Genomic DNA, 13245 nt, shown 5'->3' with positions numbered 1-13245 from the left:
CAGATCGCTTGAACCCAGGAGTTTGAGATCAGCCTGGGCGACAAAGCGAGACTCCATCTCTACAAAACATTTTTTAAAATTAGCCTGGTAAGGTGGCACATGCCCATAGTCCCAGCTACTCTGGAGTCTAAGGTGGGAGGATCCCTTGAGCCAGGAGTTCGAAGCTGCAGTGAACTGTGATCGTGCCACTGCACTGTAGCCTGGGCAACAGAGTAAGACTCTGTCTCAGAAAGAAAAGAAAAGAAAACCGTGAGAAGGTGTTCTCACTTCATTAGTTCTTCCTATATTTATACGTCCTAAAAGTTACAGTGGAGTTTGTGTGAATGGACAGCAAAAAAGTATTACACAAGATGGAATTTATACATCTACCCGGGAAACATAGAGCCCTCAATCTCTCTCTCTTTCTCCCTCTCTTTTCTTTTAACATAAAATTTTCATTTGACTGGAACATTAAGATCACCAGAAATGGTCTTAAGCAAATTAAAAGGTAATTTATTTTATATTTGGAATTGGTGAAATTACGTACCTTAACCTAGAATACCCAATCCTTTTAAATGTACACAGTACCACTATAGCCTCTTGTTTTTAGTTTTCTTTGAGACAGGCTTTCTTAACCTAGGCAATATTGACATTTTAGGCCAGATAATTCTTTGTTGTGGGGGGCTGTTATTGTAGAATATATAGCATCAGCACTGCCAGTAGCATTTTCTGAGGTGCCAGTAGCACCCCTATCCCGTGAGTTGTGACAACCAACAAATATGTCCAGATATTGCCAAATGTCCCCTCGTGGGTGGGGTGGGGGCACAAAATGCAGGTTGAAAACCCCTGCTTTAGGTGATCTGGACTGTTTTCTGTTTAGCATATGTCTCCTCTGACTCTTAAGAGACTTACAGAAAATGTGACAACTAGGTGATGTGAGTGTCCGTAAGCCCCTCTCTGGCTTCGTCTTTACCTTGTTCTTCTTTCTCTCATTCCTATTGAACCTACTCATATTTACACTTATTCTCCATGCTTATTTTTGTTGTTAAGAGATAAGAACATCAAACTATTTTCTCTTAAACCAGATATTTAAGAGATTTGCAAAAACATAAAGCTATTTATCTTCCTATATGTTTTTGGGTGGAAAATGTTATTTACAGTAACAGGTAATTGGTAATTACTGTTTTAAAATGAATTAGTATTTAAAAGTTTCTCAGTTTTAATTTCTAATGTGGTAAATATCAATAGCTATAGCTTATGTAGACACAAGCTCTTCACGGTCCTCAGTAATTTTTAAGAACATAAAGGGGTCTAAGATCAAAAAGTTTGAGAACCACTGATCTGCAAGATTGCATGTACATACATTTTCTCTAGGACCTGGCATATAAGCACTCAAATCAATAGTAACAGGTAATTTGCAGTAGGTGCATAGGAAGCTAAGATTGAAGAGATAGTTTAGGGCTAGATTATGAACAGTCGATCTTTCATTTCATTCACAGAATCTTTAAAAATTGTGGTAAAATACACATAACATAAAACTTCCCATAGTGACATTTAGTATATTCACAGTCTGTTTCAGAACATTTCCACGTCTCCATGCTGTCTACCCTGGCTTTTCACCCAGTCTGTTCTTCCCTGCTTTCACTTCTTTTCGAGGAAGACCTGTATAATTGGTCAGTTTATTCATGTCCTTGCTGCTATTCTAAAGGCTTTGGCCACTGTTCTTCAATCCTGAGTATCTTTTTTTCCTCTGGGGCAAATGAACATTGTTATGGATTATTCAAACCAAACAGCAAACTGTGCTTAACAGACCGTAAAAACCACTGGTGATGCTTTGTCCCGCCCAGCAGTATGCTATTTACGTCTTTTTGGTTCCTATATCATTGTTTTCTGCATGAACAGGTTTTCATCCCTTTAAGTTTTTTGTATCATTCTTAACTCCCAGTGACAACCTTTTCCCTAGTCCAGTGGGATCCAGGACAGCAACAAGAACTCCCTCAGCTTCCTTCTACTCAGCCTCCTGTAGTTTCTCTCTGGGCTCCTGTTTCCTTCATACAGAATCTGGGTCTCTGGGCTCTTGATTGCCTTGTTTGGAGCCCAGTTCCATGGGCCTTCCCTCTTCCGTGGTTGCCTTTCCCAAGTCTGTTCTGCTATGTCTGTTCTTGAAGACATCCTTCTGTCTCCCTTAACCTGAGGCACTTCCTTAGTAGTCAAGCGGCTGTCTTGTTCTGCCTGTACTGCCAAGCAGATTTAAAGAGTCTATACTTGTTTTCTCTACCATTTCTTCTTGCAACATGACTTCTACTCCCCACACACTGTGGACATTTCCCTCCCAGAAGTCCTTACATCGTGTGCAGCCCCATTTCCCTATATGACTGCAGTGTTTGACTCTGATGACATTGTCTTTTAAGTTCCTGTCCTGGTCTTGGAAACACTGTGCTCCCTTGGCCTGCTGACCTCCTTCATGGTCCTTTCCTGCTTACACTGCCTTCTGCCTCAGATTGTAGATGTTCTATTAAAGCTCTGTTTTTGACTCTATTAAGAGAGGGACCTTAAAATGTACTGAATAATGAGTAATCCTTTTTTTAAAAAAACAAATACGATTAACAAACTGTGATTCTTGCCTATGAAGTCACTCATACTAAGAATTCTGGCCCTCACAGTTCCCAGAGAGAAATTGCAGCAATAGAAGACTTTTTGCTAAATTTCTGCAAGAAGCCTCTTTGACCAGGAACTTTGCTTTTTTCTATTTACTGTTTCACGCAGAGAATAGTAAGGGAGTAAGGGAGTTGGCCTTCACGCCTCAAATGAGATGAGACAGTTATGATTAGAAGTTATTACATGTGCCCCAGATGGAAAATGAGTTATAGTTGGATATCACCAAGGGACTATGCTTTCTGCCCCTTCTGCTCCAGAAGAGGAGATAAAAAGGGTTAAGAACACTTAGTCTCTTAGAACTCACCATCCAGTCATGGCTAAGAGTATCTCCCCCTTTATCCAAGTGGGCTGTGCCAACTAAGGGAGGCACAATTGCCTGGGCACCAAAATTTCACCACCTTAGGCAGAGAGCTGAAAACTGTATGGTGGTTTCTGCACATCGCTTAGCATGGCATTGAGAAAGGGAATGCAAAAACAGCAAAGGGCCCTTTGATTATCTTACGTTCTAACACTTCCACCTCATCATGAATCTTAAAGTGTGGCTTGGCCCCAAGAGAGGAGTTGTTGCTGTTTTCAGCAGTTCCTAAAGCAGTTCTGTGTCGCTCTGTGCTTGCTCTCTGGCTGGGCTCATCAGCTCCCCCACTGCAGCAGGCCATAAGCTCCCATTTCTAGAGTGCAAGGCCTGCTTTCCTCTCATTTTAGGGGCCTCCTGAATATCTCCACATGGAGGTCCTGTTGATACTAGACACCCAATATGTGCTGATTCCATCACCTTCCCCAGAAATCCCGAACCAGTTCCCCTTTGTGATTTTCTAAGTGTAGTGCACAATATCACCTGGATTGTCATGCCGATCTCTAACTCTGGGTCTGCGCCACTGCTAGCATATCCAACGCATGGTTTATACCTGGCAGATGAATGGCAAAAAGGTGCTCCCTCTGGGCAGCTGAATTATAAAAGGTCTTTCCTCCAGGTTTATCTTTGAACCCAGGCCAATGGCTTGGTCAGCAAAGCAAGGGCTGGACCTTAGCCACTCTCAAGCACTTAGCCAGGCCTTTATGCAGGACTCAAAGTCCACAACTGTACTCACCTGTCCAACCAGTCTGTCTTTCTTCTCCATTCTAGCTTCCACTGGCAGATTACTTTGCCCCAAGATCAGTTCTAATCTCCTTTTGTTCCTGAAAAACAAACAAAACCCCCCACTGTAACCTGAAAAAAGCCTGAACACCTTAACCTGTTGCCAAAGCAGAAGAAAGCCTAAACAGCCTCGTCTCCCACTCTTGGTCACTCATGTGACTTCTTTCTCCTTGCCTTGTTTTTGTTGTTCCTTGAAATTTCTTTCTTCAGTTATATAATACATTCTACCTTATTTTATTATATTCCTAAGCTTATTTCCCTTTTGAAACTAAGCTCTAAAGGTAGATACAGTGTCTTAGTATCTTTGTGCCCTCTCACAACCTAATGTGGTGCCTTGCATGTCACAAGTCTTGAATTCAGTTATGTCAAATAGCCAACATTCCATTCTTCCTAGTGTGGATTTTCTCTAATGAGAGTTGCCCCCTTTTTGCCATCCATATACAACACAGCCTTTAGAGTCACACTGCAGCTACTTTTGTACAACTTGGGAAAGTCCTTCCATCTCTCCAAGCCTCAGTTTCTTGCTGTTAAGGGGGATAAATAATCATACCCATCACAGAGAGTTACCATAACAATTAAATGAGTTAATTCATGTAAAATACCTGAACATGTAATAAGCTGCACTTGAATGATAGCTACTATCCTGATAATAATAATGTTGTTGTTGTCATCATCTGGGTTAACAGCTGATAAGTCAAAAGGTATATGTTAGACCATAAGTCTGTGTCTGACTACCTAGACCTGTTTTATTTTTTAAAACTAAATCATTCTTTTTCATTGTGACTAAATACTCCCAGGCTTAATAAAGTTAAGTATGTCCAGCCATTTCATACTGAAGTTACAGATTTCCATGTATGTGTCCCCTGTTGGGTTGTGTTTATTGTATCTGGTAAAGCTTTATTTGTTTCTACAGATATGGTGTTGGTCCTGCCACAATGGAAGTGCCCTTTTGAAAATGTCAGCACTGCCCAAAGAACAGGATGACGGCATTTTACAAATCCAAAAGAGCTTCTTAGATGGGTCAGTACTAGTTCTACATTTTGTTCTTGTTCAATTCTTGTTTTCCAAGAAGCAGGGAACAGTTCTTAGTAGTATGTCTATTTCTGTTTACCTACTGGTAGCTTAGTGCTAGGGGAATACAAATTACAGTGATCATTTTGAGTTAATTTGAAAGGAGTCAGTATAACATAATAATTAAGAGTGTCACCTGCTTGTTTTTAGAGGTGCACACTAAAGTCTTCAGCGGGGAGGTGACATGATGTCTGTAATGTTAACAGTTGTCAAATTTAGGTCATGGTACATGTCACGATACTATTCTACTTTCTACATGTTTCAAATTTAAAAAAACAAAGCAAAAAAAACTCAAAGTAGATTAATTTAAAACAAAAAAAAAGGAATAGACTCAGAGTTACATTGCCTTGGTCGAAATCATGGTTCTATCAGTTTATAAATTAGATAATCTTGGGCCAAGCAGTTTTATTCTATGCACCTCCATTTCCACACCCATTGACTGGGAACAGGAGTCCTGCAGCAATTGCCTGGTAGGTGAAGATTAAATGGGAGAATGCCTACTGAGCCCTTGACACAGATTGTGGCATGTAGTAAATCCTTAAGCAAAATTTGTGTTTGCTCTTCTAATCTCATATTCCTTTTTGATACCTAGAATTTACAAGACCATCCACAGGCCACCCTATGAAATTGTTAAAACGGAAGACGTATCAAGCAACTTCCTATCCCTGCAGGAAATCCAGACTGCATACTCTAAATTTAAACAGCTATTTCTGATAGGTGAGAAGAATACTGAGCAAAAACTTTTGTGTCATATGGGGAAAGACATGCCATGCAGATCAGGTGAAAGTTGGTGCCTTTTCCCTGGGTTCCTTATGTTAGTACGCAGAGCCCAGGGCTGTGATGTCATGGAGCCAGGGGTCTGGCTGCCATTACCACACTTCCCTCTCCATCTCTCTCCAGGCTTTCCCCCCTGCCTCCTTATTGTGGCAGTGATCACACAGCCACCCTCCTCTTCTCCCCTTCCTCAGCATACCAGTTGCCCAGTGGTGAGCATTTTGGTTTCTTCCTTTAAAAGTTTTTGAACTATGTAGTATTTGTATTTGTTGACTTGCAGTAATTTATAAAGTGAATAATATTCGCTTTCCTCTGTAGACTTTTTCCCAAAGTGGAAATACTTTAATTTTTTCCCCTGATTGGGAATATACAGTTTCTAACAATATTAAAAGTTCTACCAGAAATGTACAAAGTAGAAAATGAAATATGCCTGTCTCAGCTACCCCCATTTTCCTGCCCAGGCTGCCTACTGGTGCCTCATATTTAACACTGCTCAGTCACTCATTGATTCTCTTCATTCTGGAATGAGTGTTTACGCTCTGAGATTTGTCATGCCTATAGGTAACTTTTCCTAACTTGGACATTGTTTTTTGAGACAGGGTGTCACCTCTGTCATCCAGTCTGGAGTGCAGTGGCATGATCACAGCTCACTGCAACCTTAAAACTCCCAGGCTCAAGTGATCCTCCCACCTCTGCCTCCCAAGTAGCTGGGATTACAGGCACACGCCTCCTCACCTGGCTAATTTTTGTAGAGACAGGGTCCCATAATGTTGTCCAGACTGATCTTGAACTCCAGGGCTCAAGCGATCCTCCCACTTTGGCCTTGCAAAGTGCTGGGATTATAGGCATGAGCCACTGCCTGGACTAACTTGGACTTTTTAGCCTAGCAAATTCTTAACTGTTTTGGGATTCATTCAGTGACATTTATTGTGTTTCCATTGAACAAGGGGTCTTCAAAAAGTTCATGGAAAATGTATATTATGAAAAAACTATGCATGAATACCAAAACTTTTTTACCCCAAAATAACTCATACTAACTTATTATAACATGCTGAGCAGGATCTGGTTTGAGGAGCTAAGAAGGGTGAGAAATTAGTTTGAAAACAGGCCCTATTAGAGCACCATGAATTCTGCCGAAATTGGAGCAAAAACAAATATTGAATTTATGGTGAAGCTTGGGTGGAAGAATGGTGAAATTATTGATGCTTTACAAAAAGTTTATGGGGACAATGCCCCAAAGAAATCAGCAGTTTACAAATGGACAACTCATTTTTAAGAAGGAGCAGATGATGTTGAAGATAAAGCCTGCGGTGGCAAACTGTCCACATCAATTTGCGAGGAAAAAATTAATCTTGTTTCTGCCCTAATTGAAGAGGACCGACAGCAGAAGAAACAATAGTCAACTCCATAGACATTTCAGTTGGTTCAGCCTACCCAATTCTGACTGAAAGGATAAAGTTGAGCAAACCTACTCGCTGGGCGCAGTGGCTCACGCCTGTAATCCAACACTTTGGGAGGCTGAGACGGGCGGATCACTTGAGTTCAGGAATTTGAGACCAGCCTGGCCAACATGGCAAAACCCATCTCTGCTAAAAATACAAAAATTAGCCGGGCGTAGTGGTGGGTGCCTGTAATCCCAGCTACTTGGAGGGGCTGAGGCAGGAAAATGAACCCGGAAGGCGGAGGTTGCAGTGAGCCAAGATCATGCTACTGCTCTCCAGCTTGGGTGACAGAGCAAGACTCCATCTCAAAAACAAAAAAACAAAACAAAACAAAAAAAACCGTCTACTCAATAGGCGCCGAAACCATTGTGCCCAGATCACTTTCAGATGAGAGCAGAGCTTTCAACAGAAATTTTAAACAAGTGGGATCAAAATCCTGAAGCATTTCTTTAAAGAATTGTAACAGGAGAAGAAACATGGCTTTACCAGTACGATCCTGAAGACAAAATACAATCAAAGCAATGGCTACCAAGAGGTGGAAGTGGTCCAGCCGGGGCAAAAGCAGATATGTCAAGAGCAAAGGTCATGGCAACAGTTTTTTGTGATGCTCCAGCCATTTTGCTTGTTGACTTTCTGACCAAAGCACAAAAACATCTGCTTATTATGAGAGGTTTTGTTTTTTCTGAGACAAATTCTCACTCTGTTGCCCAGGCTGGAGTGCAATGGTGTGATATTGGCTCACTGCAACCTCCACCTCCTGGATTCAAGTGATTCTTGTGCCTCAGCCTCCTGAGTAGCTGGAATTACAGGTGTGCACCACCACACCCGGCTAATATTTGTATTTTTAGTAGAGGCAAGATTTCACCATGTTGGCCAGACTGGTCTTGAGCTCCTTACCTCAAGTGATCTACCCTCTTTGGCCTCCCAAAGTGCTGGGATTATAGGCATGAGCCACCATGCCCAGCCATAAGAGTGTTTTAAGAAAGTTGGCCAATGCTTTCGTAGAAAAATGCCCGGGAAAACTTCATCAGAGGGTCCTTCTCTACTGCTCATTCCTCCTATCAAACAAGGGCAATTTTGCAAGAGTTTTGATGGGAACTCATTAGACATCTACCTTAAAAGTCTGATTTGACTCCTTCTGACTTCATTTTCTAATCTTAAAAAATCCTTAAAGGGGGCTGGGCGTAGTAGCTCACATGTATACTTGAAGCACTTTGGGAGGCCGAGGTGGGCGGATCACCAGAGGTCAGGAGTTCAAGACTAGCCTAGCCAACATGGTGAAACCCTATCTGTACTAAAAATACAAAAATTAGCCAGGCATGGTGGTGGGCACCTGTAATCCCAGCTACTCCGGAGGCTGAGACAGAAGAATCGCTTGAACCCGGGAGGCAGAGGTTGCAGTGAGCTGAGATTGTGTCATTGCACTCCAGCCTGGCTGACAAGAGCAAAACTCCATCTCAAAAAAAACACAAAAATCCTTGAAGGGAACCCATTTTTTTTTCAGTTAATAATGTAAAATAGACTGCAATGACATGGTTAAATTCCTAGGACCCTCAGTTCTTTAGGGGGGATGAGAGTGTCTTAAACTTGATGGAGCTTATGTTGAGAAATAAAGTTTATATTTTTTATCTTCATCTTTTAATTCCATGTTTTCACATACTTTTTGAAGTCCCCTTGTATATACTAACTATGCTAGGCGTTGGTGATAAAGAGAAATATAACACCAAGAGCTTATATTCTTGCAGGGGAAACAGCAATGTATGACTCTAACTCAAACTAAAACATTACAATACATGTTTACTATTTAATCAAGGACACTCATTCTAGTTTTATTTCAGTCACTCAGGACTTTCAGGGATATCTGTCTTTTATTGATTTGAGTTTGCAACTTTTTTTTTCTTTTTTTCTTGAGATGGAGTTTCGTTCTTGTTGCTCAGGCTGGAGTGCAATGGTGCGATCTCAGCTCACCGTAACCTCCACCACCCCGGTTGAAGCTATTCTCCTGTCTCAGCCTCCCAAGTAGCTGGGATTACAGGCATGCGCCACCACCCCCGGCTAATTTTTTTGTATTTTAGTAGAGACAGGGTTTCTCTGTGTTGGTCAGGCTGGTCTCGAACTTCTGACCTCAGGTGATCCGCCCACCTCGGCCTTCCAAAATGCAGGGATTACAGGCGTGAGCCACCACGTCTGGCCTTTTTTTTTTCATTTTTTAGAAACAGGGTCTCACTCTGTTGCCAAGGCTAGGGTGCAGTGGCGCCACCATAGCTCACTGCAGCCTCAAACTCCTGGCCTCAAGTGATCTTCCTGCTTTTGGGATTATAGTGCTAGGATTATAGGCATAAGCCACAGCACCCAGCCTGAGTTTGCAACTTTTAAATATATTGGATTTCTGTAAGATTTAAGGTACTCTGTTTTATAAGGCATGTAGGAGGAGTCGTGTCATGGTATGCTGGGTGGATGAACTTGTGCATTGGGATTCTAATAAAAGTTAAGCCTGACCCTTAGGCTTCTGTGGCATCAGGATGGATCCAGTTGCATTTTCCACTTCTAGAATTAGCAGCCTGGATGTCAACTATTTCTGCCTAAAGCATGTTACTCTCTGTCGACTTACAGGATGAACCATGGCTTTGTGTATGCATTGTAGGAATTTCTTATTTTAGCAATAAAGATCTCTTTTTGACCACCACAATCTTCTAGGGGCCTACAGCTCAGAAACCATTTCAGCCAAAGTTTTGAAATGACCCTTACTCAAAATAGGGTCCTGTGCCTGGATTCTGCAGTCTGAGTCAGGACTGTTAATCTGAATGACACAGTTGAGGAGCACAGGATTTTTGTGGCAAGTATGTCAGTGAACAATGACCTGACGTCTTTACTCCTTTTTCTTTCTTCAGATAACAGTACTGAATTTTGGGACACAGATATAAAATGGTTTTCTCTGTTGGAAAGTAGCAGCTGGCTTGACATAATCAGGTATTTCAAACCATTGTTTTACTCATGAATTTTGTAATTGTCTAACTCAGGGTAGTAGATCAAACTGACAAATAATTTAACTGTTTGATATTTGACAGTTAAATATTCTTAGATCACATGTTCTACAGCTAGATTTTATATTTGCTACTTATTTCTGTGCACATTTGATAGGAATTTATGAACATGCCACCTGCTTACAAGGAGATGTGCTCTACAGACAAGGCATTGAAAAAACACAGAAAGAGTGTGACAACCCAGAATTATTATTGAGGCAGCAGTGCTGGCCTCCAGGGAGGAAATTGAGGGTAAAAACAGGAGTGATACTGACTTTTCACTGAATACTTTTTTTAATCTTGTGTCTTATGCATATATTATCTGTGTTTTTAAAAACCATGATTAATGTCAGGTATTTTTGGTTTGGGAGTTCCAGAAAACAGTTATATTGCCTTTCCTACTTTCTATATCGAATAGCTCTTCTCTGTTGCCATTAAATAGAGGATATGACAGAGAAAGGTGCAAAACAGAAATGATGATCAGGATGAGAGAGTAGCTCTAATGCTAGGCTACATTTCAGGAGGGAGAGCAATGCTTCCTACTGCCTCACACACATTCTCCCTCCATTCTGAAGTTGAGTACTGCGGAAAGGAGCCTTGGCCCTCCAGACACTGAACTGTGCTTCAGGCATCCTGCTACACGTCTCATAATTTGAATATATAATGGCAGACAGGGATAAATGTTATGGAAGCAAAGAACCCTTCTTTGTGTAGGGTGGGCAGAGAAGGGTGAGCATCTCTAGCCAGATGAAGAGTCGGGGTGTGGGAAGGGAAGGTGGCTGGGGGGTAGGAGAGGACACCTCTGCAAGCAGAAGACAACATATGTGAAGGCCCCCAGTTATACAAGTCAAAGCTGGGAATAGCGGCAACAGTCACAAAGGGAATAACGTGTAGAGAGAGACAAAAAGGATTTCTGAGCATATTGGAGCTTTTTAGCCATTCTGATACATTCAGCAGGTCACCTTAAGTAAAGTAATCTGGTCATGTCTCGCATTCTCCAGGTATGGATTTTTATGAATCTTGCTCACCAGCAGACTCAGGCGTGAGTTTTTAATAAGAATGTCTAGTTTAGAAATTACCTAGGAGCATTTTCACATCAATTTTAGGATTCCCTTCTGAAAATTTTCAGTTTCTAATGGGCAGGAATATATCCCGGTATCTAAATAATGTAAATAGAAGTTATTTTCTTTTCTAGAGGATTTTAGCATGGAAAAAAAAAATAAGAGAGAAGACTGAAGATCAAGTCAGACTATCTCTAAACTACATAATGTTTGTGTTACCAAGCTCATGAACTAATGCCCCTTTTTCTTGTCTCTTTCCTATTTAGACGTTGCCTGAAAAAAGCAATAGAGATTACAGAATGTATGGAAGCACAAAACATGAATGTTCTTCTTTTAGGTAATATATAGGAAGCATAAAGGATGATTTCCATTTTCTTTCACTTGAGATTCAATTTTTGTACATGTAGCTTTATGTATTTGGAAACAAAAGGAGTGAGTTAGTGTAGAAATCCTTCCTATTCCTTTCTCCCTAACCTTGGAATCCTTTGCCTTGGATTTCAGTGTTAGAGTTTAAAACAAAATTCTTTCACTTTGCACTTGGCAGACCTATTCACAATCCACGAAGGAATTGTTGGTATCTTTACCAAAGCTCACATTTCTTAATGTTTTGGATTTTGTTTTATATTAACTGAGCTTGGTTAAAGTTAAAATCTTTTTAGAATCCCTGTTATATAAAGAGATCCATGGATGACTTGGTTGTTATTTTTATATCTTTGTGGTTGGCAACTTTATTCAGTTACCGTAGAAACTTGGTGGCCTGTGAGTTCCTTTTCCTCAGTGGGCTTAACTTGCTGTACATGATGCAAACATTCAGAATGTGCGAAAGCAAGTGTGAACCACCATGCAAGGAAGATTGGTGCTGTAACTAGTTACATATGAGCTAAAACATTACCTGCTGTTTAGAAATATTATGTTTCGTATAGCCCCACACTATAGATTAAGTAGATTGTCTCATGCTTTATACCCCCAAGCTTTTATCATTCTCTGAAACTCTGTAACTGTTGGCCCTGGGTTCTAAGGGCAGCCTGGAAAATGTATCTTTCTGTGGCTTCTGTCCATCTGATATTGGCTGACCGACTTAGATTTGAATACATTTATTGAGCCCCTGCCATGTGCAGGGCTCTGTTCCGCCTTCAAGAAGTTTACAACCTAATGAGAGAGTTGCCTTAAGTGTGCTATTGAAAAAGATCTAACCAGCCGTGACAGAACAGAGCATTATTTGAGTACTGAGCAACTAGTGAAAAGGAGGAGAGAGAAAGATTGGAGGTCTAAGAAATGGAAGGACTCAGGGCCAGAACACATTAATCACAGAGTTGCATAAAGTGAAATTTGAATCTTTGACTGATGGAACTGAGACGTCCTTCACTCCTGGATGGACTACTGAATTGTCTCACCACTGAAATCTCTTTTAGTCCCTCATTCCATTACCCAAGGGAGTATCATTAACACCCTTCAGATCCAAGAAGAAAGAGTTCCTTAAAGATGAAACTTGTGGCTGGACATGGTGGCTCATGCCTGCAATCCCAGAATTTTGGGAGGCCAAGGCAGGCAGATCACTTGGGGCCAGGAGTTGGAGACCAGCCTGGCCAACATGACGAAACCCTGTCTCTACTAATAATGCAAAAATTAGTCGGGCTTGGTGCTGTGTGCCTGTAGTCCTGGCTACTCGGGAGGCTGAGGCACAAGAATTGCTTTAATCTGGGAGGCAGAGGTTGCAGTGAGCCGAGATTGTGCTGCTGCACTCCAGCCTGGGTGACAGAGTGAGACTCTGTCTCCAAAAAAAAAACACTTGTTTTGAAAACTGATAGCACTAGAAGACAAAAATAAAAATCTGTTTCTCTGTAACCCATGTCATCCCATAGTTGAGGCTTGTTTCCTGGAGGGAGAAGTGTAAGCTTGGACTCATAGTGCTCTGTGATTATAGGGGTCAGGATGAAAGAGTTATCACAATATGAGCACCTCCCTAGTTACAATTCATTCTTTTTTTTTTTTTTTGAGACGGAGTCTCCCTCTGTTGTCCAGGCTGGAGTGCAGTGGTGCGATCTCGGCTCACGGCAACCTCTGTCTCCCTGGTTCAAGCGATTCTTCTGCCTCAGCCTCCT

General features: G+C 41.4%; 1 protein-coding gene across 2 annotated transcripts in view; it reads left to right on the top strand.

Annotated features, from left to right (window-relative positions):
* The window catches only part of MTMR12 (myotubularin related protein 12), an 83932-nt gene that overhangs the window by 57666 nt on the left and 13021 nt on the right, over nt 1-13245 (top strand). For both annotated transcript variants that reach the window (XM_024246829.2, NM_001135516.1), the window contains 4 exon segments: nt 4686-4792; nt 5436-5560; nt 9951-10029; nt 11410-11480. In XM_024246829.2, the coding sequence (XP_024102597.1) occupies nt 4686-4792; nt 5436-5560; nt 9951-10029; nt 11410-11480 (382 nt within the window).

This window comes from Pongo abelii, chromosome 4 (assembly GCF_028885655.2).
Source record: "Pongo abelii isolate AG06213 chromosome 4, NHGRI_mPonAbe1-v2.0_pri, whole genome shotgun sequence".
Classification (NCBI taxonomy): domain Eukaryota; kingdom Metazoa; phylum Chordata; class Mammalia; order Primates; family Hominidae; genus Pongo; species Pongo abelii.
Note: the sequence above shows the minus strand (reverse complement) of the source record. Positions and strands in the feature narration are given on the sequence as shown.